The sequence below is a fragment of the Canis aureus genome, chromosome 11 (genome assembly GCF_053574225.1).
Source record: "Canis aureus isolate CA01 chromosome 11, VMU_Caureus_v.1.0, whole genome shotgun sequence".
Classification (NCBI taxonomy): domain Eukaryota; kingdom Metazoa; phylum Chordata; class Mammalia; order Carnivora; family Canidae; genus Canis; species Canis aureus.
This window is the reverse complement of record NC_135621.1, coordinates 7,223,423-7,245,785: the sequence shown is the minus strand read 5'-3', so window position 1 is coordinate 7,245,785 and position 22,363 is coordinate 7,223,423. Positions and strand designations below refer to the sequence as shown.

Here is a 22,363-nt window from a genome sequence, read left to right as displayed (position 1 = left end):
TTTCTTCAATGAAGAGAAAGGTCAAGGCAGCAAAGCCTGTGTCTGTCAGGCTTGCTCCTCCTGGTCAGCATTATTATTGATCTCCTCACATTTAGTACCACGTTCTCTGAAGGGGAAGACATGTCTGTCAGTATTGCCAGTGCAGCACCTGCTGTATCCTCCTCTTCATTATACCATATGGGCATGTTTTAACTTCCTTTCTCCTCAAGCAGGAGAGCATACTTTCTTCACCAAAGTCCTCACATACCAAACAGCCAATGTAATGATCCAATTGTAGGTCAATTCTTCGCAGTCCTTTAAATTATATCATATATACACATTTGCCTTTAAATATCCATTTTGCATTGACTCACATAAGCTAGAATGATATATTTTGAGATATCATGCTTCACTGACTTATCCTCCAACTAATGCATTTGGAAAAAAATATATATATATCCTAGTCAACAATCTAGAAAGTAGGAGAAAGTACTACTACATCCTCAGGGTGGGTTAAAGCAGCAACAAAAACCACCTCAAAATTTTAGAGACCGTAACAGCTTAAGGCTTGTTCCTCACCTGTAGGTCCGTCGTGGTTGGTGGGAACTCTGCTTCATGTCTCTTCACTTGGAGACTTAGGTCAATATAGTTTCCACTCTTAAGAACACATTTGGTTGCTTGGGCTGGTAAAAAACTGGTGGTGAATTACATACCAGTTCTTAACGCTGCCACCCAGATTGATAGCCTCTGCTTTTGCTAATAAGTGACTTCTGTTACCTTAGCTTTCATTTCATTGGGCCAAAGCAAGTCACATCACCACATCTCAGCCTAATGAGGTGGAGAAGTACAGTATTACCATGTATCCAGAAGGGAGGGAGCCAGAAGTATTTGGCAACCAGCACTAATGTTTACTAATGACTACCACAACTACTTTATCCTTTTCTACTTGTCAGGAGAGGTAGAAATGGATTTTGTTATTGGCATTGGGAAGGGAAAACCAGATGCAGAGTTTTTGCCTGTCCATTCCTTCCCGATGCATGATAAAATCAACTTATAACAAATAGTAAAATGGCCTTTGTGGGTGCTGAAATCATGCCTTCCCTTCCAGGGGAGAGGTCAGTGGAGTGTGACCGTGCACTCCTGGACACTGTCGTCCTTATGGAAGAGAAGAGAGCCCTCACCCTCTTGGGCTATCCCCAGGGCTGTCTCAGTTCAGCGCTGGGCTGAACATCATCACTCTCTGAAGAGGCCCTAATAATCCCTTCTCTCCAGCCTGGTTTCCATCCAAGCGCTTGTTGGACTGACCTCATGCCCTACATCTTTCTTCCCCTCTATCACTAGCAGAAGCTCAAGCATCCCAAGTGAACACCACAGAGATGTTCATCTCCATTCTCCTCTGAAGTCCCACACCTTCTTCCGTCCTGCTGTGTCCTCTGCAGTTTGCAGCATGCACCAGCCAATCCCTGCGGGCCATCCTACTACTCCTTCCCAGTAAATTTACTCGGCCTCTTTCTGAGCTATGTATTTTATATCCTCTTTTTTCTTTTCAAACATCTCTCATATTTCATAGGAAAATTAGGTGAAATCAGATAAGAAGCTATGTCATCTCCCCACCACCGAATCCACTCACACCTACCTGCCTCTGTAGCTACACATCCCACTTTCACCCTTGTTAAAATGGATTCAGTTTTTCTGCATCAATTTATTGTCAACCCCCCAAGTGCCCTGAATCTCAATTCTTTTTCCTTCTCAAGAACACTGTTCTGTAATTACCCATTTTCTTCCCTGTATTGTGTATTTCTCTACTAGATCATTCCAGCAAGCGAGCATGCCTTTGTGGCATTCGTTAAAAAAGATTCCCTTGACACCATGCTTCATTCTGGCTGTTGTTCACTTCCTTCTTCCCTTAACAGAAAAGCTTCTTGGAAGAAATTTGTATAATTGCACAGTTTTACACCCCATTCTCCAGTAAACATACCTTAATCATGCTTTTATTTTCATCATGCCCCTGAAATGATTTTTACTGCAATCAAATGCTAACAGTGGCTAACACAGACGGCCTACTATGAGGCAGGCAGTGCTCTAAAGACTTTATACCCATTAACTCATTTCATCCTTAAACCAACCCTCTAAAGATGTAAAGATGATGCTATCAATATCTTAATTTTATTTTTTTAAAAGATTTTATTGATAGAGGAGGGGAGAGAGCACAAGCAGGGGGAGCAACAGAGGGAGAGGGAGAAGCGGACTCCTGGCTGAGCAGGGAGCCCAATGTGGGGCTCAGTCCCAGGACCCTGGGATCATGACCTGAGCTGAAGGCGGACACTTAACTGACTTAGCCACCCGGACACCTCAGTGTCCCCCTTTTAGAAAGGAAAAAAATGCTACTTAGAAATACTGAATAACTTGCCCAAGGTCACACAGCTGTTAGGAGGAGCTCAAATTTGAACCCAGGTACTTGGTATTAAAGGCTCTTAAGTAATGTATGATGTTACTTTTTTAATGCAGAGTGATTTCTCTCCATTTATTAAACCTTCCAGTAGCACTTGACACAGCTGATTGATCCTTCCTTCTTGAGACATTTTGTTCTTTCGTTTTCCATGTTTTCATCTCATGTTCTTTTTTATCTTAACTCACCTATTGGGCCTTGCCAGTCTCTATTGCTATTTCCTCCATTTCAGATTGAGGTTCTGGATGATTCTTTTCCTTCTTCTCTATTGGCAAGCTCTCCATGGTAATTTGCTTTAGTATGTGGCTTTACATATCACCTATCAGTCTAGATTTCTGACGTGTGTATCTGCAGCCCAAATCTCTTCCCTAAACTCCACTTCATAAATGTCGCTGCCTGAATTACATCTCTGCTCGGGTTCCTAATAATAGTCTCAAATTGAACACTGACAACACAGAACGACTGATATTTTATCCCAACCTAGCTTTTGTCAAACGCCCTGTTCCCAGGCCTCCTCTATACACACACACACGTGAGTTCATGTACAATTAACAGTGCTATAATTCCAGATGGACAATATAATAAGTTCTACACATTACTCAGTGCTCATCATGATCAATGTGCTCTTCACCTATTTTATCCGCACCTCCACCCACCTCCCCTCTGGCTAACAGAAGCACCAGCTTCTTCCAGTTGCTCAGGACAAGCTGAGGAGTAATCCTAATTCCTTCCTCCCCCAGAACTCATGTTCAACAACAAGTCAAACCAGCTCTACAGGGGAATGCTCCTAATCTGCTACTTCTCCCCAACTCTGCTGCTGTGAGGATAGCCTAAGTCCCATCCTTTATCCCCTGGGCTCTTGCAACGTCTTCATAACTGGTCTCTCTCATCCTACTCTGGTTTCTTCAATCCATTCTTCATTTTTTTTAATCCAGTCTTTAAAGAGCAGGCTGAGCAAACTTCTAAAGCATTTAATGAGATGATACCGTATCCACCCAGAGTGTTTCCCTTGTGACAAGAGTAAAATCCAGTCCCTTTATTATAGCATACCAGCCCCTGCTCCATCTTCCCACATTTCTGACACAGTTCCTTAGACCTCTCAATTGTTCAGTCACACTGTGGCCACGCTTGTGATCTCGCTGTCCTGGAAACACACCGCACATATCCTCGTTTCGGTTCCCTGTCCTTTCCTGCTCCTTCTCTTTGTCATGCTCTTCCCTTTCTCATATCCTCATAATGGGTGTTTCCTTCTCATCACTCAGGTCACATTCAGTTACCTCACAAAGGTCCTCTTCGACAGTCACAAAAATACACTTTCCCTGCCTGTTTGATTACTCTCACCTTAATTTACTGCAGTTCCTTCAAGGAGGCTAAAAATCTAGTATTGCCTTACTCCTTAACAGGTATTTATAATTTTTTTTTCCTACACAGGAATATGAGCTCTCTGAGGGCAGGCTCTGTGTCCCTTCTTTGCACGGTTACATCCTCAGTACTCAGAACCATACCTGATGTGTGGCATTGACTCAATTAAAACGTGATTAAATGCAGTACTGAAAGTCAGCACATCGACTTGTATGACATAATGTGGAGCATTCAGTAAATTAAACCAAACTGAATCATCGTTAGCTAAGAAAATATTTTCTAGAGCACAAGAGGAAAAAAGTCTGGCTCTCAAGTTTTGAACTTTCACAGAATAGCCTCATGTTCAAATCAAACAGAGAAATCCCCATTTGTATCTACAGTGGCAGGAAAGTCTTTGTGGCATTGGAAATGCTGGCTGCTTATTGAAAGTTCTTTTGAGGATCATATGTCAAAGCCGTATGTCATATGACATAGTTTCTTGACCTCATATGGAGGGATGGACAATATGTGTGAGTTGTTCTCTCTTATAAGAAAAATCCAAGCAAGCTCTCTAACCTGAGTTACTGCATAGTGATACTCATCATCCCCAAGGGGAAGATTAATATAAATACGTGATCTACTGATCTCATTTACAAAAGGGACCTCGATATGTTTGTAACATTAAACAACTTCAGATCTTGGTTTTTAGATTTTTTTTTTAATTGCTGAAAGCATAGTGTTTTAACAGATGTTTGATTTTAAACTTTTTATTTTAGCAGATAAGACTTTGGCTTTTTCATTTCACAGTAGGGTTAATACTTTGAAGATGAAACGCTACCAAAAAAAAAAAAAGAGAGAAGGCAAAGTAGAACCCTATTGTAATGTGATAAGTGAGGGCCACAAATCTCAAGCACCTAAACCATTCAGGAAACTTAACTTACTGCCAGGTTAACAGGCTTGGTGGGGGAGCCTCACAGTTTATTGCATGGGGCTCCCAGGCTAGATGGAAGTCCATCCTCACTCTGGCTCCAGTTGTTGCTATTGGTGGCAGTTGCTCCCTCAGGCCAAACAGAAAGAAATGGTTTTCGGGACTGCAACTGGCTGGGACTTTCAGGAAAATGGCAGCACTTTCAAGAATTCTCCATTAGTTATTCCCAGGGAATGGAATGGGAATGGGTGGAGTGCTGTGGGTTGCCTCCTTGTTTCCTGAAAAGGGGTTCCCTGTCTGGCCTTTGTAGTCACCCCTAAAAGAACAACAGAACCTTAGCCCTCCCCAAGCCCACCTCTTGGAGACTAGGTCTGCTCTTGGCGCCATTGCTGGACACCTTGTCAAGGGGGCCACCTTTCTTTAACATGTTGGACAAAAAAAGTCATATGCAAATAAGTATGGTTTTGATGGCACCACATATTGTTTCTCTATTTCACACTGTTCTAACAGCTCATTCTCATCCGGTCACTAATTGTTCTTGCTTCACCAAGCATTTACTGACAGAAATGGTCCTTGCACATTTAGAAAAGAAATCCAATCTGCATCATGGAGTCAGCATCATTGTATTTCTAGTTTCACGCATGGTGGATCCCTTATAGCACTATATTTAATGTACTTCTAATTAAAGAGGTGGGGAGGACCCAAAGCTTTCTCTATGTTGTCTCATCTCATCTTTTTGTTTGTGCAGCTCATCATGTCAAAACGGGCACTTGCGAGGTGGTGGCACTCCACAGATGCTGTAATAAGAACAAGATAGAAGAGCGGTCACAGACGGTCAAGTGCTCCTGCTTCCCGGGGCAGGTGGCAGGCACCACACGAGCTGCTCCATCTTGTGTGGATGGTATGACTTCTTCCATTGCTCATGGTGGTCATGTAGCTGAGGATGGGTTAGAATTGGAATTCCACTATCATGTTGTTGACTGTGGTCAATGCTTAAGGGACCATGCCATAATCCTGTGGTTGATGAGAGATTAGTCGGGGGTGGGGGGCTGCATTCTGAAACCTCCTTCCAAAGTCCTTTGGAAGGAGGTCTAAGACCTCATGCAGTTTTGTAACAATAGGCATTACAATGAGGTTCCAACAAGTCCATGTGCTTCTTTCCTTGATACCATGAAATACTGATTTGCCAGGGGAGGGCATGTGTATGTAAATTAATTGGGAAAGGAGAGATGAAAATAGTGGATTAAATAGTATGGTTACCTAAACACACAGATGGTTCTTAAGAATGAAAAAAATTAAGCACCTTACAAATGAGAGAATTTGTAGTTGTATAGTGAATTCACATGAAATATTGATTTTTATGGAGATCCATCAAAATATTAATTACTTTATTGGAGGGTTCACCTAATTACAATAGGACATACATCTTTGTATGGGTCTATTCAATTACTGTTACCATAAATAATAATTTAAGGACTCGTATTAGCATGGTTCATTCCTTGTGATGGTGGTTACTGCCCACAATAAAAAAAAATTACATTAACTCTAATATCCTCCTAATTTTAGCCTACTTGTGGGAAGCATTACATTGATTCTAAAATATTGACTTTAAACTGGTAATAGGTTCATTTTTTATATGTTTAGGTAAATCAGTGCATGCATATGTCTATATAAGTTTCTTTCCAATCTGTTAGTTTTCATGAAGCCTGTATGTTCACATGAAAAATCCTTCCACATGTGCCTCTAATTAACAATACTATTTGTTAAGAGGCTAGAGCTCGTGTTGGGTGTCCTTACAACAATATACTAAAATATAAAATAAAAATCCTTTTAGTCAGAAAATCTAGAAAGATTTAGCCCCTTTGGATAAAAAAGAGAAGCATGCTTCCAAACCCAGTCTACCCAGTGGTGGGAAAAATCGGTGCCCTTTGTTCCTCTTCCAGTGTGCACCCAGGGAATTAACAAGCTCAAATAGAAAAACACTGAAAGGATTTTTTTTTTAAATCTCCTGTAGCTTCAATAGTGGAACAGAAATGGTGGTGCCATATGCAGCCATGTCTTGAGGGAGAGGAGTGTAAAGTTCTCCCAGACCGGAAAGGATGGAGCTGTTCCTCTGGAAATAAAGTGAAAACAACCAGGGTAAGTGGACGGCCAGCTTGGGAAAACAGGAGGTCTCTGAACTTAGAGAGCATGGGCATGTACATCAGGAAGTGATGGTTGGAGAATGAAGAGTACTGTTCTCCATACTACACTCTCCCCACCACTGCCCATTTTCTTCCTAATTCATTTTTTTCACAGCACATTTTACTTTTACTCAGAAGAGCATATTCTATGGATTGCCATCAGCTGTCCTGTTATTTAATAAATTAATGTTGTGCGTTCCTTAATGAGATACTGCCAGTAATGTGAACCCCCCCACCCCAAGGATGTATGTTAAATGCTGAGAAGTTGACCCCAACCCCTTATTCTTCTCATGGAGGGTAACTTGAATACATTCCTAGTGGGGGGGGAGAATTTATTTTGTATATGACTCAATACAATTTCCCAACTAAGAGTCTTTCATTTTTATGAAAGTCATTATTTCAATCTCCCTGATTTCTGAGTCAGTAAATGGGTTTCTAATGGTTAACTTTGTAATGAGTTGCTGAGAGGACTTTGTAAATCTCAGGGTCAATATGAAAAGAAGAGTCTTCAGACAATGATATATTTCAGCATCCCGTGATTGACTTCAGGGGCATGGGAGAGAAGTGGAAAATGGTTAGCTTTACTCTTTGATTTCCTAATTAGCTCCATGGATATTCTGGACGAGAAGAATTTAAATTTTTTGTAGAATCGGCAAGTGAAAGTTCTGTCTTGTTTTGCTATTTGCTTTGAGGGGAATGCAGTCTATTGATTAGAATTGGATAATTGGGAAAAATTAGAGAGGGAGACAAACCATGAGACTCCTAACTCTGGGAAACGAACAAAGGGTTGCAGAAAGGGAGGTAGGTGGGGGGATTCGGTGACTCGGTGATGGGCACTGAGGAGGGCACCTGATGGGTTGAGCACTGGCTGTTATGCTGGGTGTGATCTAAATTGAATTTAAATTTTTAAAATGTTAAAAAAAATAAATTAAAAGAATTGGATAATTGGGGACTAGAACAGAATTATAAATTGATGCTTTATAAAAAGTAACATAAAACTAGAGACTGGTTAATTTACCATTTTGTTTAATTATAGCAGTTTTAAAAATGACCTTATCTGGACATATTCGAGTGGATTATTTTTAAATCTCATCAAATAATTCAATCTGTTGAATAACATGTTTAGTTCATTGGCTGAACTAAAGTAACACACAAAAGTAAGTAACAGGAGTAACTTAAGTTTCTAATAGCATAAATAATAACTTTGTATTTGTCAAATTATTCATGACTCTATTTGTTGGCTAAATGTTGACATACTTTTCTAAAATCTAGGGAGTACATGATCAGTTAATTAGAATAACTGTATTATTCAGTCAGTTAGCACATGATATAAACCATATTGATTTGTTAAAAACATCCTGGCAATATAAAATTTCCTTACAAGTTATTCATAGCATGAAAATATTTCCTGCCTAACACTATTAGTTCTTAGTCCAAAATAGTACTCATGGAACTTCACTGAAGATTTGAGATCCTGAGACAAATTAAAAAAAAAAAAAAAAGTAGCACTCTATGACCAAGCTGTTTTTTTTTTTTTTTATTACTTCAGTGGACATGAGGAAGCTAACATTTATTGGATACTTAAAACATATGCCATAAACCGAACAAAGTACTTCATGTGAATGAGCTCATTTAATCCTCTTAACAGCCCAGTGAGGAAGATAATAATATTATCTCCTTTTTACAGATGAGTAAACCAAAGTTTCAAAACCTTCAGTGACTTCCCAAGGTCATACAGCTAATGAACAGGGAAGCCAGGGTTCAAACCAAGCCCTCCCATTCCAGAACCTACTCTCTTCACCTGTAGTTTAAACTAGATAATTTAACTTATTCTTAAGTAATAGTGAGGAAAGTTTCCTATCCTTCCATTCATATTAGGTAGACCTTTAAAATTATCATTAACTTTCTGGATCATTGAAATGAAAAGGTCAAGACCATGTGACCTAAATTCCCATAGTAAATTGAGAAGTGCCGCTTCAGTCCCTGCTGTGCCATATTCTCAGCGGTCCAAAGTTCAGCCTCTGTAATTCTTCACATTTAACCGGTTTTCATCATGTAATCAAACAAGATGTATGAGAGGCTGAGAACTTGGGAGTGAGGAAGACTATATCTAGATCCTTCAGGGTGTTTTATTAGTTATAAGGTGTTAGGCCACATATAGTGGGTTGTACTTCCTATTTTTATTTCATCTCTCTTGTCCTGAAGAAGAACCCCACTGAAGATACTGTAGAGGACTCATGCAACTGGAGGTGTTTGTTTGTTTGTTTGTTCTAAGATTTTATTTATTCATAAAAGATGGAAAGAGAGAGAGAGGCAGAGAGAGAAACAGGCTCCATGCAGGAAGCCCCAAGTGGACTTGATCCCAAGTGGGACTCGATCACACCCTGAGCTGAAGGCAGACGCTCAACCACTGAGCCACCCAGGCGTCCCAACTGGAGATGTTTCTTAAATCACTTCTAAGATTCCTTCCAACTCTTAAGTCTCTGATTTTCATTTAAAAAGGCAAAATATTTATTCCCTGGTTTGGGCACCAACTCCGCCCCCCCCCAAAAAAAATAAAAAGGAAAAATCATCATATGTAAAACACTGATCCTGAAAGATGGATTTTTGAGAGCAATCAAAGTAAATTATTATCTTTTGTTTTTCTTCACAAGAAAACGATTTCTGGTGAGCATGAAGCTATGTAAACATTTCCAGCTAAAGGGCTATCATGGTATTCCGAATGGCTAGGCAAAATGATGTGCAATTTTGAATGTTTTTTGGCTTACAAGACAATTTGGGTAAATTTCCCTGAAGCCTCAAAAAAAAGTTTCCAAGTCATCAGGTTATTACTGTTCTGCTATTTCCCTGGAAATAGTACAAAAAGTATAGGAGATACAATTTTTTCAGATAGCTCTGGCACAGTATTACTTTGCACGCAGTGCAAGTGTTGGACAGAGGTAGTCCCTGCCGTAGATAACTAGCAGCCGTGTAACTGAGAAGGATTCCGATCATTATTTGATTCATTGGCCTTCTTGTTCATTTGCTGGTCTTAAATGACTTAGCTATGGCTGTGGGGAGCCACGCAGCCCTGAAGCCATGATTGGCAGGCCCCAGCCACAAATGAGAAAAGTCCAGAAGGTAAGCATGCATAGGTTACAAAGTAACCCAAGAGCTGCTTGCAGCCAAAAGCCATTTGAGTCTCTTACACAAGATATGTTGGTCTTGTGGGATTATCACTGCAAGCAGAACAGCCCGAGAAATGATTAAAATTTGCAATAATGTACACCCTTCCTTTTAATTGCCCATATTCAATCTGGAGTGCTCTGGTTAGCCGAATGTTAGGAAAAAAGAGCAGTCAGCCAAAACCAGCAATGAGATTTGCTTAGCCTCAGCAGAGATGGGGTGGTACTTTCCAGAACTGACTACAGATCATGGGCTGGGTGAATTTCTCATTTAAGACTAATTTGGAGCTTACATTGTACTCCCTACTATAAATGTGAATTATATCCCCCTTTTCTGTCTTTGTACTATATTCAGGTAGCTGCTGCTTCTGACCCATTTTCTGTACGTCCCAACAAGGGAGAAAAGGCCAAGAATAGACAACCCTTGTTGGAACATCAATATTTTGCATACATGTTCTTCATTACCCCAAATGTTTAGTCTGGAGAGAAAGGAGGACGCATCACTGGTTTCCTGAACCCTATTTCTTACCTTAAAGGTGGAAACTTACGACTGCCTGTGACCTCTGTAATTATCTATTGTATATCTATTGTATTACTTTTAAGAACTCCTAAATTAAAAAGAAAGGAAGGAAAAGCCATGAGAGCCTTTTGATTTCAAACTCACTTTCAAAGATAAATAATAAAGAACTTTTCAAAGAGTCATTAATAAAAGAATAGTCTTTCCAGTGTGAAAGAGCACATAATTATACGCTAATTATATAATACAGGAGTAGCAGGGGGGGGGGAAGGTGCTGGAGAGCTTGTAAAATTTGAGAAAAAAAAATCTTTGATAACATTGTTGGAGCCTCAGAAAAAAAATAGACTGTGTTTCGTTTCTTTTAATGTTTTCTATTCTTTCTCTGTGTGGAACATCTGTGGAACATCTCCGAAAGGAAGTCACATTTTGATTTTAGAATTCACAGCCCATGGCCAAGAGTACGGGCTCTAAACGTCAACGGTCGCGCAGCTCTTAAGTGTGATTCTTAAAAAAAAAAAAAAAAAAAAGTGTGATTCTTAGCTAAAGAAAGGTGACCTTCATCGTGTGCAAGATTTTGTATTTTCATTAGAGATCTCTTTCTGAATCACAAATCCCAGGCCTATTTACTTTTCATATACTTAAAATATTTTCTGAGTAATTTTTAACTAATTGGAATTCTTTCATCTTTACTAACTAAAGTGCCTTAAGCAGATAAGAACTCTAGTTTTTTAATGTCTCTTCAAATATATGTGGATTTTAAGTGCATCAATTATGATCTATTTTGGCGTATAACGCAAAGAAAATCAACAGATATTAAGAATTTCCCAGGCATAAACATCCTGTAATAATAATAATGCTGTTATTTCAGTCAAAGCAACAAAAGCATAGATGAAGGCATTTACTTAGCCCTTCCAGAGTATGAGGCATTCTAAGTGTATTGCAGGTATTATCTTATTTAATTTCCCAAACCACAGCAGGCACTAATGAGAGTATACACTAATGAGATGTATGGTATGGTCTCTGCCAACCAGGAGTATGCCGTTGAGGGGGGGAATGGATAGTGTACAGTTGCACTATTCTTGTTATCCATATGCAGTCCACTGACAATAAATATTGGAATCATGGATAAATATAAAAGTAACGTTGTTATAATAATGGGGTAGTAGAAGCCTTTAGTTCAGCCTCCTCATCTGCAAAATAAATGAGGGTACTGAGTTAGATTCAATTTCGAGTTCCTCTAACCAGGATTTATTTTTTGGTTCCACGTGCCAAAGACATTTCTGACTTCCTTTCCAGCTAAATTTATGTGACACTAATAAGTGGCTAATCTCAGAAGATAGATAAGTACTTGGGGTTTTAATCCGTTCCCTGTAAGGGAGAAAAGAAACAGCATCTTAGGATGCTTTGCTGATTTTTTTTTTTCTTTGCTGATTAAAGCCTCAAGTCCTCTTCTTCCAGATGCTGCTGGATTTTATACCCAAGACTCAGTAACTGTTCTGGTTTTTTTGGTGGGGAGGGGCTGGGGGTGCTCGGAAAACTGTCCAGGGGCACTGTTCCTGCCCCAAGGTAACACACACACACAGAGCAAGGGGGAAAAGATTCACTTCCTCACCTTAAGATGGTGCGATTTGTGTGAATTCTTCAAACACAGTGCTCTCTCTTGCCTTGCAAATTTAATCACAGACTTGGAATAGTGTAGTTCTTTCCTCATCAGCCCTTTCTTAACAGACACATTCACCGTTCATTTGTCTTCATCTCACCTCTGCTCAGGTCCTAAATTGCATCCTGGTCCACAGCACAGAGTATGGTGACCTTTAGGGCCCTTGTTTTCCAATTATTTTGACGGCACCTACAGTAGGAAATAGATCTTCCAGTATGATCCAGTGTACACACACACTCCTCACACTCCTATAGCCCACACTAAAATTAAGGTTCTAAGTTTTTTGTCTTATTTCCTTCCTTCTTACCTATCTTAGCCTCATAAATTGATTTTATGACCTGCCAACATGTTACAACATGCATTTTGACCACCAATACCTTAGGGAGTGGTAGCTGGCTGCCTCCACTAATTAGCAGAGATACAAACTCTTGATTAGACAATTTTCAAACCAATTCGCTTTTTACATTTTAAATATTTTTTATTCAAGGTTTTGGGATCAAAAAATGTTATCATCTTATAAAATCTAGATTTCATAGGAAAGACTGCCAATACTGTGGGCATTCATTCAACAAGTGTTTATCAACTGTTGTTATGAGGTGCTATTCTAGGTTCCGCAACACAATGTGGAGAAAATCCCAGATGGGGATCCCTGCCCTCATAGAGCAGATATACTAACAGCATGTAGGAGCTTTCTCTTGCTTCCTTCGCAAATTCCCAGATTTACCATGACAGTCAGTCATTCTCTGTAGGTAAGGCCGGCACAGCTTGGCTCAGTGGTTTCTTGGGTCTGGGTTTCACAAGGCTGAAGACATGGGGTGTGTGTCATCTTTCCACAGCAAGGCTGTGGGGGAGAATCTGCCTCCAAGCTCATTCAGGATGTTGACAATTCCATTTCTGTCAGAAGCCTCATTTCTGAGGTTTCTGTTCTTCTGGTCGCTACCATCAGGGAGCCTCTCTCACCTCCGTGGAAACGTCTGCTCTTCTGGTCACACTCACTCATTTTCAAACCAGCCATGGCACACATGGAGTCTTTCCCATACCTCAAATCTTTCATGCCTTAACCCTTCTGCTTCTAAGGGCCAGGTCGTACATTGGCTCCACCCAGATAACCTAGAGGACCGTCCTATGTTAAGGTCAGCTGTTGAGCAACTTTAATGACCTTGCAAAGTCTCTTCACAACAGTGTTTAGATTAGTGTTTATTTCAATAACAGGAGGACAGAAATCTCTGGAATTCTACCTATAACACAAGGGGAGAGAAAAAGTAAGTAGGTGAAGCAGACGGTATGGTAGATGGTGACAGGTGTTGTGGAAGAAAGGAAAGCAGGAGGGAGATGGAGAGCGCTGAGCAAAGGAGCTTGCGTGTTTGACTCAGTCTTGCAGGAGATGAGGGATGAGGCACATAGCTACCAAGGGGACAGGCTCTCCAGGTAAAGGGAAGGGAAGAAAGGACTGCTCTGGGAGCTGTTGTGGGAATATCACATTCAAGGGACAGCAGTGATGCTGGTGGCTGGAGTGGAGTGAACAGGGCAACTGGTTGAATTTAGGATTGGAAGGGTAGCAGGAGGTGTATCACGACTGACCTAAATTTTTGTCCTGAGCATGTAGAATAATGAGGTTGCCAGTAGGTGAGATGGAGACAACTGTGGGAAGAGTATATTTTATGTATTGCATTAATATCCACTAAGTCTAGGTCCTTTAATTTATGGAAAAGTAAATCTAATAGAACATCTTGAACTTGGTATTTATTAAGAGTATGTAAAAAGTTTTTACTAGAGCAACAAATGCAAATATTGAGTGACGTTGATATTACAAAAGATTTAAAATCTCAGGGATCCCTGGGTGGCTTAGGGGTTTAGCACCTGCCTTTGGCCCAGGGCGTGATCCTGGAGTCCCGGGATCAAGTCCCACGTCGGGCTCCTGGCATGGAGCCTGCTTCTCCCTCCTCCTGTGTCTCTGCCTCTCTCTCTCTCTCTCCCTCTCTCTCATAAATAAATAAATCTTTAAAAGATTTAAAATCTCAAATGTTTGGAAAATATTTTAGGCACCATATAATTACTATGATAACATCAACTTTTTAAAAAGAAATATGGACAGAAATGGATTAATATATGGAAGGGTTTTTTTGCCCCTCAATTAGATAATGAATCCATAGGTAGGTAGAACAAGTTAGGTGTCCACGTAGTAGCATTAGTAAAAGTAACACTTAAACCTGGTATTTTAAGTTTGAGAGCTGCTTACTTAATTAATAATTTAATAGGGCCAGGAGTGTCTCCGTTGGTATTTCTTTACAGAGTTATTAGAAATCAAAGCAAAGACTTAAAAAATATATTATCAGGGCTCTATTTCCAAAACTGGCCTATAATTTTACAATTAAAATGAAAAATGGGCAACGTATGACTCCTATGAAGTTCCTTTAAAATTTAAATGTTTCTAGGGCAGCCCTGGTGGCTCAGCAGTTTAGCGCCACCTTTGGCCCAGGGCGTGATCCTGGAGACCCGGGATCAAGTCCCACATCGGGCTCCCTGCATGGAGCCTGCTTCTCCCTCTGCCTGTGTCTCTGCCTCTCTCTCTCTCTCTCTCTGTGTCTCTCATGAATAAATAAAATCTTTTTAAAAAAGGATTTAAATGTTTCTGTAGGTTTTGAGCCAGGTGTTTATTTGTAGGTATTACTCTGAATATCATGATTATCATCTTATAATTGATTGTCAATGTTCACACTTTGTAATAGGATCTAGTTTGGGCATGATAGGACTTCATTAGCAACTATGAGGTACATCTTTAGGCTCTTGCTTATGTCCTGTGAATTAAGTGGTGAGAACAACATCCTTCTCTCTTATCTGAGGGCTGAGGATTAAAATTCTGTCAGAGATTCATTATTATTTTTTAAACTGCAGAGCTTGATATTTGTTCAAAGGTAACTATTCTTGGGAGAGACAACACTGTCTTCTATTTTTGGTCATCTGGAGTGCCTTAACAAAAGAACAGTACCTCGTAGGATGTAGAGAGGATAATTGAAGATTCAAGGTATCCTACCTAGTGGGGGGTCTATGCCTTCTCCTTTTCCTGTGGTGGGTGATGTTCCTGGGAAAAACTATAGATAGCCTCCCCTGTATACATTCCCCATGGCTCCTTCTGCTACTCTTCATCAATGAGTTCAGGTCCAATTTCATTTTCTTACTTTGGACAATGGGATGAAAGTACCACTGAAAAATAAAAAGGAATTTTCCCACAAACCCAGAATTCCAAATGCTTTATGAATGGCACTGCAATTGTATAGGGAAACAAAGCTGGGGCCTAATTCCTAACTCCATGATGAGAGTGGACCCTAGGTCTCTGCTGTGCAGTCTGTCTCTTGGTTGTGAGGTGTGCGTAATACAAAGGGCAGAGTCAAGCTTCACTCTGTCAATGTCAACTTTTGGTGGGAAAAGAAGGCTTATAAAAGGACTTTGTGGATATTTATCTCAGAATAGAAGCACTAGGAGTAACATGTTTTAACTCATTTGAAGATCTTTCATCGTTCTTTCATATGAAGATCATCACCATCTTTCTTTCATATGGAAGAAAAAAATTTGACTTGTTCTGTGTGACCACAAGGAATACCTCCTGTGGTGTCAGCTCTAGGTGGTGTTAAGTGGGCTACCTTGGGAAATAGTAAACTCCCCATTTCTAGAAGTCTTCAATTTGTGAGTTAAAGGATGTGCAGAAATTCAGAGTTGGCTAGTTCACTTTACCATAACAGACAACAGCTTATGCAAAGGCATGGAGGTACAGAAGATGGTGTCTTTGCTCATGGAAGAGAAATCCGTTCATGGGGTAACCCTATGTGTGAGGGGAACCATGGCTGGCTGAGTTTCTATCATGATGCCCTTTAAAATGCCATACTAAAACTTGGATGTTATTCTCTAGGAAATAATAAACCACTGAAGAACCTTAAGGAGGAGAGGTGAAAGGTCTGGTTTATACTTCAGAAAATATAATTGTCTGCAATGTGTCACCTGCAAGGAATTGAGAGGTATATGAGAAAACAGGCTTGAACTAAGATAGGAAAGTGACATAATGGGCTGTCATTACCTAAGAAGTAGAATCAATAGGGTTTGGTATTAGTTAAACATATGAATTTAGTGAAAGGGAAAATCTCAGAAAGATTCTATTTTTGGCCTAACCTATATGGTGATATTAATTGATATGGACACACTGAGTTGGAGATATTGAATGGACAGTTTAATATACAGCCCTAGAGATGAAGACAGAAGTTTGAGAATAGTTACCCTCTAGATGATGAGGAAATGATTAAGAAGGCTGTCTCAGAAGGAATGTGTTGAAAGAGAAGAAGATCTAAGACATTTTAGCAGGTAATGTAGAAGAAGCTGCTGGCTAACGACATGAAGTGTGGACAGAGCAATTGGAAAACCAGCAGAACCTAGAGTTTGAGAAAATTCAGAAAGAGAGTTCCCAGGGACCCAGGGCTGTCAACTGATACAACAAACACACAGAACCTACCAGATAATGTGGACTTTAAACTCCTTTCCAAACATGACATTTATAAGAAATATTAGAAGTTCACAATCCAGTAGTTGAATATGATTTACTTTCATAATCTTAAAACTTGCCTCCTCATTGGATGTTGCCATTGGTAACACATTGAAAATATTGTAGAGGGATGCCTGAGTGGCTTAGCAGTTGAGGGTCTGCCTTTGGTTCAAGGCGTGATCCTGGATCCATGGATCGAGTCCCACATCGGGCTCCCTGCCTGCTTCTCTCTCTGCCTATGTCTCTGCCTCTCTCTCTGTGTCCCTCATGAATACATAAAATCTTTAAAGTAGAATGCACTATAAGAAACATTTTTAGGGATCCCTGGGTGGCTCAGCAGTTTAGTGCTGCCTTCAGTCCAGGGCGTGATCCTGGAGACCCAGAATCGAGTCCACGTCAAGCTCCCTGCATGGAGCCTGCTTCTCCCTCTGCCTGTGTCTCTGTGTATCTCTCTCTCTCTGTGTCTCTCATGAATAAATAAATAAAATCTTTTTTTAAAAAAGGAAACATTTTTAAAATAAGAATAGGGGCACCTGATTGGTGCAGTCCTTTAAGCTTCCAAGAGTACTTGGTTAGGGTCAGTGAGATCAAGCCATGTGGGCTCCATGCTCAGCAGGGAGTCTGCTTCAGATTCTCTCCCCCTCTGCCATCTTGTTCTCTCTCTCTCTCTCTCTCTCTCTCTCTCTCAAATAAGTAAATAAATCTTAAAACAAGAATAGGAGAATTAAACTCCATTTAAGGGTAACTAGTCTATTTATTTGTTTATTCACTCTGTAAAGATAAATTGAATGTCCAAGATGTAGCCATGTGCTTGATACTGTGGGAGGCTTGGGCGAGGCAAATTTTAAAAAATCGTAGCCCTTTGCTGTCCAGGAGCTCATAGACAAAATCACTGTCATGTACAGAATTGGTAGAACAGGGCCCCTGGGTGGCTCAGTGGTTGAGCATGATCCTGGGATCTGAGATCGAGTCCCACATCGGGCTCCCTGCATGGAGCCCTCTGCCTGTCTCTCTCTCTCTCTCTCTCTGTCTCTCATGAATAAATAAAATCTTTTAAAAAAATTGGCAGAGCAAAGATTTGTATGAGTGTCATAGGAGTATGTTGGCAGTTTAGTATTGCATGGTCCATAGTCCTCCTAAAACTCAAAGAGAGCAGATTTTGATGCCACTCAACGCCAATTTACTCAGTTTGTCTCCTTAATATATAGTGACTAAGCACGATCAAAATATGATGTTCATGATGTTCAAGGCACAACTGACTCATAGTTGATGGTATACCATCATAAGAAAACAAAGCTTTTTGGATTAGACAATTAAGTGATTTTAAAGTTTTCTACCAGTGACAAAATATGAGCTAGAAGAGAGGTAAAGAAGAATTTTGTGTGGGGGGCCATAGTAATAACTAATTAAATGAAAAAATACCTTAAAATTGTGACCTTCAAATAAGAATATTGGAACCTAATTGTACACATTTAATACTGCTTTAAGCTTATAGAACACTTTCAAAAATCATTTATATTAGAAATCATTCATTTGAAAAGATATAAAACTAAAATTACCAAATTAGAACAAAGAAACAAGAATTTTTATTATTCATAGTAAACTAGGGAATTCCGTTTCTCATAATATTTAATACTGAACTTTTTCAAGATCAGAGTTATTTAGCTGTTGAAAGTACCCTCAGCTCTTGTGGTTTTGTGTTACTGGGTTTTGCTTCTATATTAAGTAGCAATGTTGGCTTTCCATGATTTATGGTAGGATTAGCCCAAAGTCAATAAAGGGCTATTCTGCTGAGGTTCTGTTTACTGTTGACTACTTTACCTTTATTGCTTATTCTCTTCTGGTGACAAACATTTTTTACCTTCACCTCATAGTACCTGGTTTTCTTTTAACAGGACTGCGAAGAGAATAGGAGTGAGAGACAGACTTAGTAATACCAGACAGTGTAAATTCATTTTCAAAGGATGTTTGAAGATAATTGAATACAATCTGTACTTTGCAACTTTAAAATAACCTATTCTTGAAAGGGCTGTTGGAATAATTGTGGGGAGAGTTGATGTGGTCAGATTGTTTCTAGGATTCATATACTGAGATGCTTTTATGCTATCTTGAAAGAAATAAAATTGAATATTCTCCACAGACACTTTGGCTGACAGACAGAAAAATTTAAACAGGTATCATGATTAGAAATCTCAACCTCCAACTTCAATTACAACATATGATCGATTCGTGAGATTACTGAAGGCAAATGTCTGGCAGACAGTCAACCACTGTTTGAGATTAAATTTCACGAATGAAATCAACTTGTTGGGAGCACCCTTGCATATATATATATATAACATAGATGTGAACTATCTGCCTCCACATTTTAACTTTGAAGATTTCTTCTAGGAGCTGTAAGGGAATTCCTTAGGAACAGGATTAGGATAAAAGCTGTTAATGTTAAATTTGGCAAATTGACATTTCACCTACGTAGTAGTTAAGTAGGAGACCCTATTCAGTGAAACTGTATCATGTTGCTCTATGGTACCAAAGGTTTCTTAACATGAAAGTGTTATCAGTGGACTAAAAAAAAAAAATCTAGGGTAGAATTATTTTTGATAGTACCAGTAACCTCTCACTAAGGGTTCAGCCTTTCTGAATTTACTGAGTTTATAGAAAGATGAAGACACTGTCAGGAAGGATCAGGTCATTTTTAATTCACCATTTTCCTCCAGCGTAGCCACTCATGGTTGCTGTGCTATGATGTTGTCAAGGTCCCACAGGCCTTATAAACCTAATCTCATTCTTTGATTTCTTCTTTACTGTGGTTCTTTCAGCCTCATCCTCGCAAATGTATACCAACTTTGTCTCATGGTGAATGCTAACAGAGAATGCTGTGCACTTCCAAAGTGCTCCTGGGTGAGTTCTGCTAAAATGAGGATAGGGTCCTAGTGATGCCGTCCAGTGCTTATGAGATATATGGCAATCTTGTTGAGTCTTGCTGATGATTTCACATACCGTTTGCTTTGAAATGGGAATACCAGATTCTCCAGAGCATTTACCTTCTTTTCTCTTTTTTTCTCTAGTAAAAATAGGAGCTGTGTAAACCAATCATGAAAATAGACTAATCCCTGTTCAAAATGCAGATGTCTGCTACCTCTTAATAGGTTTTATAAGAGGAAAGGTCATCCTTGGAGAGTCTCATTCAAGTTCCACTAGAGAGCAGTTCAACAAGTATTATAGCTGTTGTTTAATCATCAAATAATCTTGTTTATTCACAAGGTGGTAAAGTATGGGGATTGTATGTTCAGAAAGTCAAAGTCAAGGGGAAGGAATTCATTGGTATGATGGTTAATCTTCTATATCAATTTGTCTTGGCCATAATGCCCAGATATTTGACTAAACGTTATTCTAGATATTTCTGTGAGGGTGTTTTTTTGGTGTCATTTGCGTTTAAATTGGTAAACTTTGAGTAGAGCAGATTTTCCTCCATAATGTGAGTGGACCTCATCCAATCAAAGACCTGAATAGAACAAAAGGCGGACCTCCTATGTCCTAACACACTTGGGTATTTTATTTGCAACAGTATTTAAAAAAGGATAGAAGGTATAAGACAGCAATCACATTGATAATAAGTCTTTTGATGAGTGACAACTTGTGCCAGGTACTATGCTATATATCATCTAAACAAAATATTTCTAATAATTACCCACTGGCATTGTAAGTCTTATTATTCCTTAGTACAGATCAGAAAAAGAGGCCCCAAGAAATTAACTCTCTTAAAGCTACATAATTAGTAACTGACAAAGGTCAAACATAAATCTAATTCCAAAGTTTATACTATTTCCAATTAAATATATTGTTTCATAAGAAGTGTAACAATTCTAGGTGCCATGTAACCATTACAATGTAAATATATCTTCTGGAATATTTTCTCAGGAAGTTCTGACTAATACTGACATGACTATCATTTGTTCTTCAAATGCTATGACTGCATAGTTGATATTCTTAGAAGAATTACTGTGGTTGTTTAATACCATGCACATGTATAATCATCCATGTACAATTACAAGGGCTAAAGAACTAGATCCACTAATAAAAGTGAAGACATCTCTGTAGTTAGAAGCCAGATAAAATGATGGTAGTAGTTTTTACAAGGTATTATGTGAGGAATTGGCAGCTTTCACAGGGGAAACAATACCATTCATCAAGATCCATCTGCTGTACGGTACATCCACAGGGAGGAACTTTTATACTAAGACGAAAACAAGGCAAAAAGTCTTATGTATCTGATCTTCATCAGACATAAAGACATCTTGAACAAGACCTAGGCATGCAGAGTTATAACCATTGCACCAATATTAAAGTAAATGAGAATCTCTGGAGACTCAAAATGCAGTGAAATCACTTAAGTAACCTTTTCTCTACGACTTTCAATTGTCAATCGTTGTATTTGCTTAATGGATGGTCTATACAAAATTTATAATTGCAAGTCATTGACTCTGTTTTAGGTACTCATATAATAACTCCTCTTGATCAGGTTTCTAAGATAAGCATTAGACTCAATTTCTATGGATTATAGAAAACCGTTCCCTAAAATTTTAGGTATTGGCCCTCATTTTGATGCTGTCTTGATAAGGATTAAAGATATTTTTTTCAGTTATTAAAATAATATTGAGGGCAGCCCAGGTGGCTCTGCAGCTTAGCGCCTGCTTTCAGCCCAGGGCATGATCCTGGAGACCCGGGATTGAGTCTCGCATCGGGCTCCCTACAGGGAGCCTGCTTCTTCCTCTGCCTGTGTCTCTGCCTCTCTGTGTCTCTCATGAATAAATAAATAAAATCTTTAAAAAATAATAATACTGAATATCTGCTATGTCTCAGGGTCTATACTAAACCCTGGGATACATATATGAGTAAGACATAGTCTTCCCAGGAGACTTTCCCGCTCATGATCTGATGGGATGGTCTCTGTATTAGACGAGGCTAAAAAGGAAAAAAACAAAGCTTCAAATATCAGTAATTTAAAACAACAAGGATTTATATCCTACTCAGGATATATCCTCATCATAGGTGACCTCAAAGTGTCCATTCTGGGTTGACCTCTTTCTATAACTAAGAGTGATGTGCAGACATGGTCTGGTATGTTGTTGGTTATCATGATAGAAGGAAAGATAATTCTGGAGGGGTATGCACTAGCAATTATATAAGCAGCCCTGAAACAACAAATATGGCCACAATTCTTGGTCAAAACGACTATGGATATACCCAACTGCAGTGGGTTCAAAAATGAACTCTTTCTTTAGGGGTTCTGGATCAAGATGGCAACATAGAAAGATCCTTCCATGGACACACCAAGTCTATAGCTATATATGGTACAGTTTCTTTTGTAAAATTTTTTATTTAAGTTCAATTTAATTAACATATCCTGTATTATTAGTTTCAGAGGTAGAATTTAGTGATTTATCAGTTGCATACAAAACCCAGTGTTCATTACTTCAAGTGCCCTCCTTAATGCCCATCACCCAGTTATTCTATCACCCCATCCACCTCCCCTCCAACAGCCCTCAGTTTGTTTCCTATAGTTGAGAGTCTCTTATGGTTTGTTTCCCTCTCCGTTTGTCTTATTTTT

At 39.3% G+C, this 22,363-nt stretch overlaps 1 protein-coding gene across 2 annotated transcripts in view; it reads left to right on the top strand.

The window, feature by feature from the left end:
- The window catches only part of TAFA2 (TAFA chemokine like family member 2), a 436,739-nt gene that overhangs the window by 392,791 nt on the left and 21,585 nt on the right, over positions 1-22,363 (top strand). For both annotated transcript variants that reach the window (XM_077913629.1, XM_077913628.1), the window contains exons 3-4: positions 5,446-5,598; positions 6,712-6,836. In XM_077913629.1, coding sequence (XP_077769755.1) covers positions 5,446-5,598; positions 6,712-6,836 — 278 coding nt within the window. The remainder of the gene's footprint in view (positions 1-5,445; positions 5,599-6,711; positions 6,837-22,363) is intronic.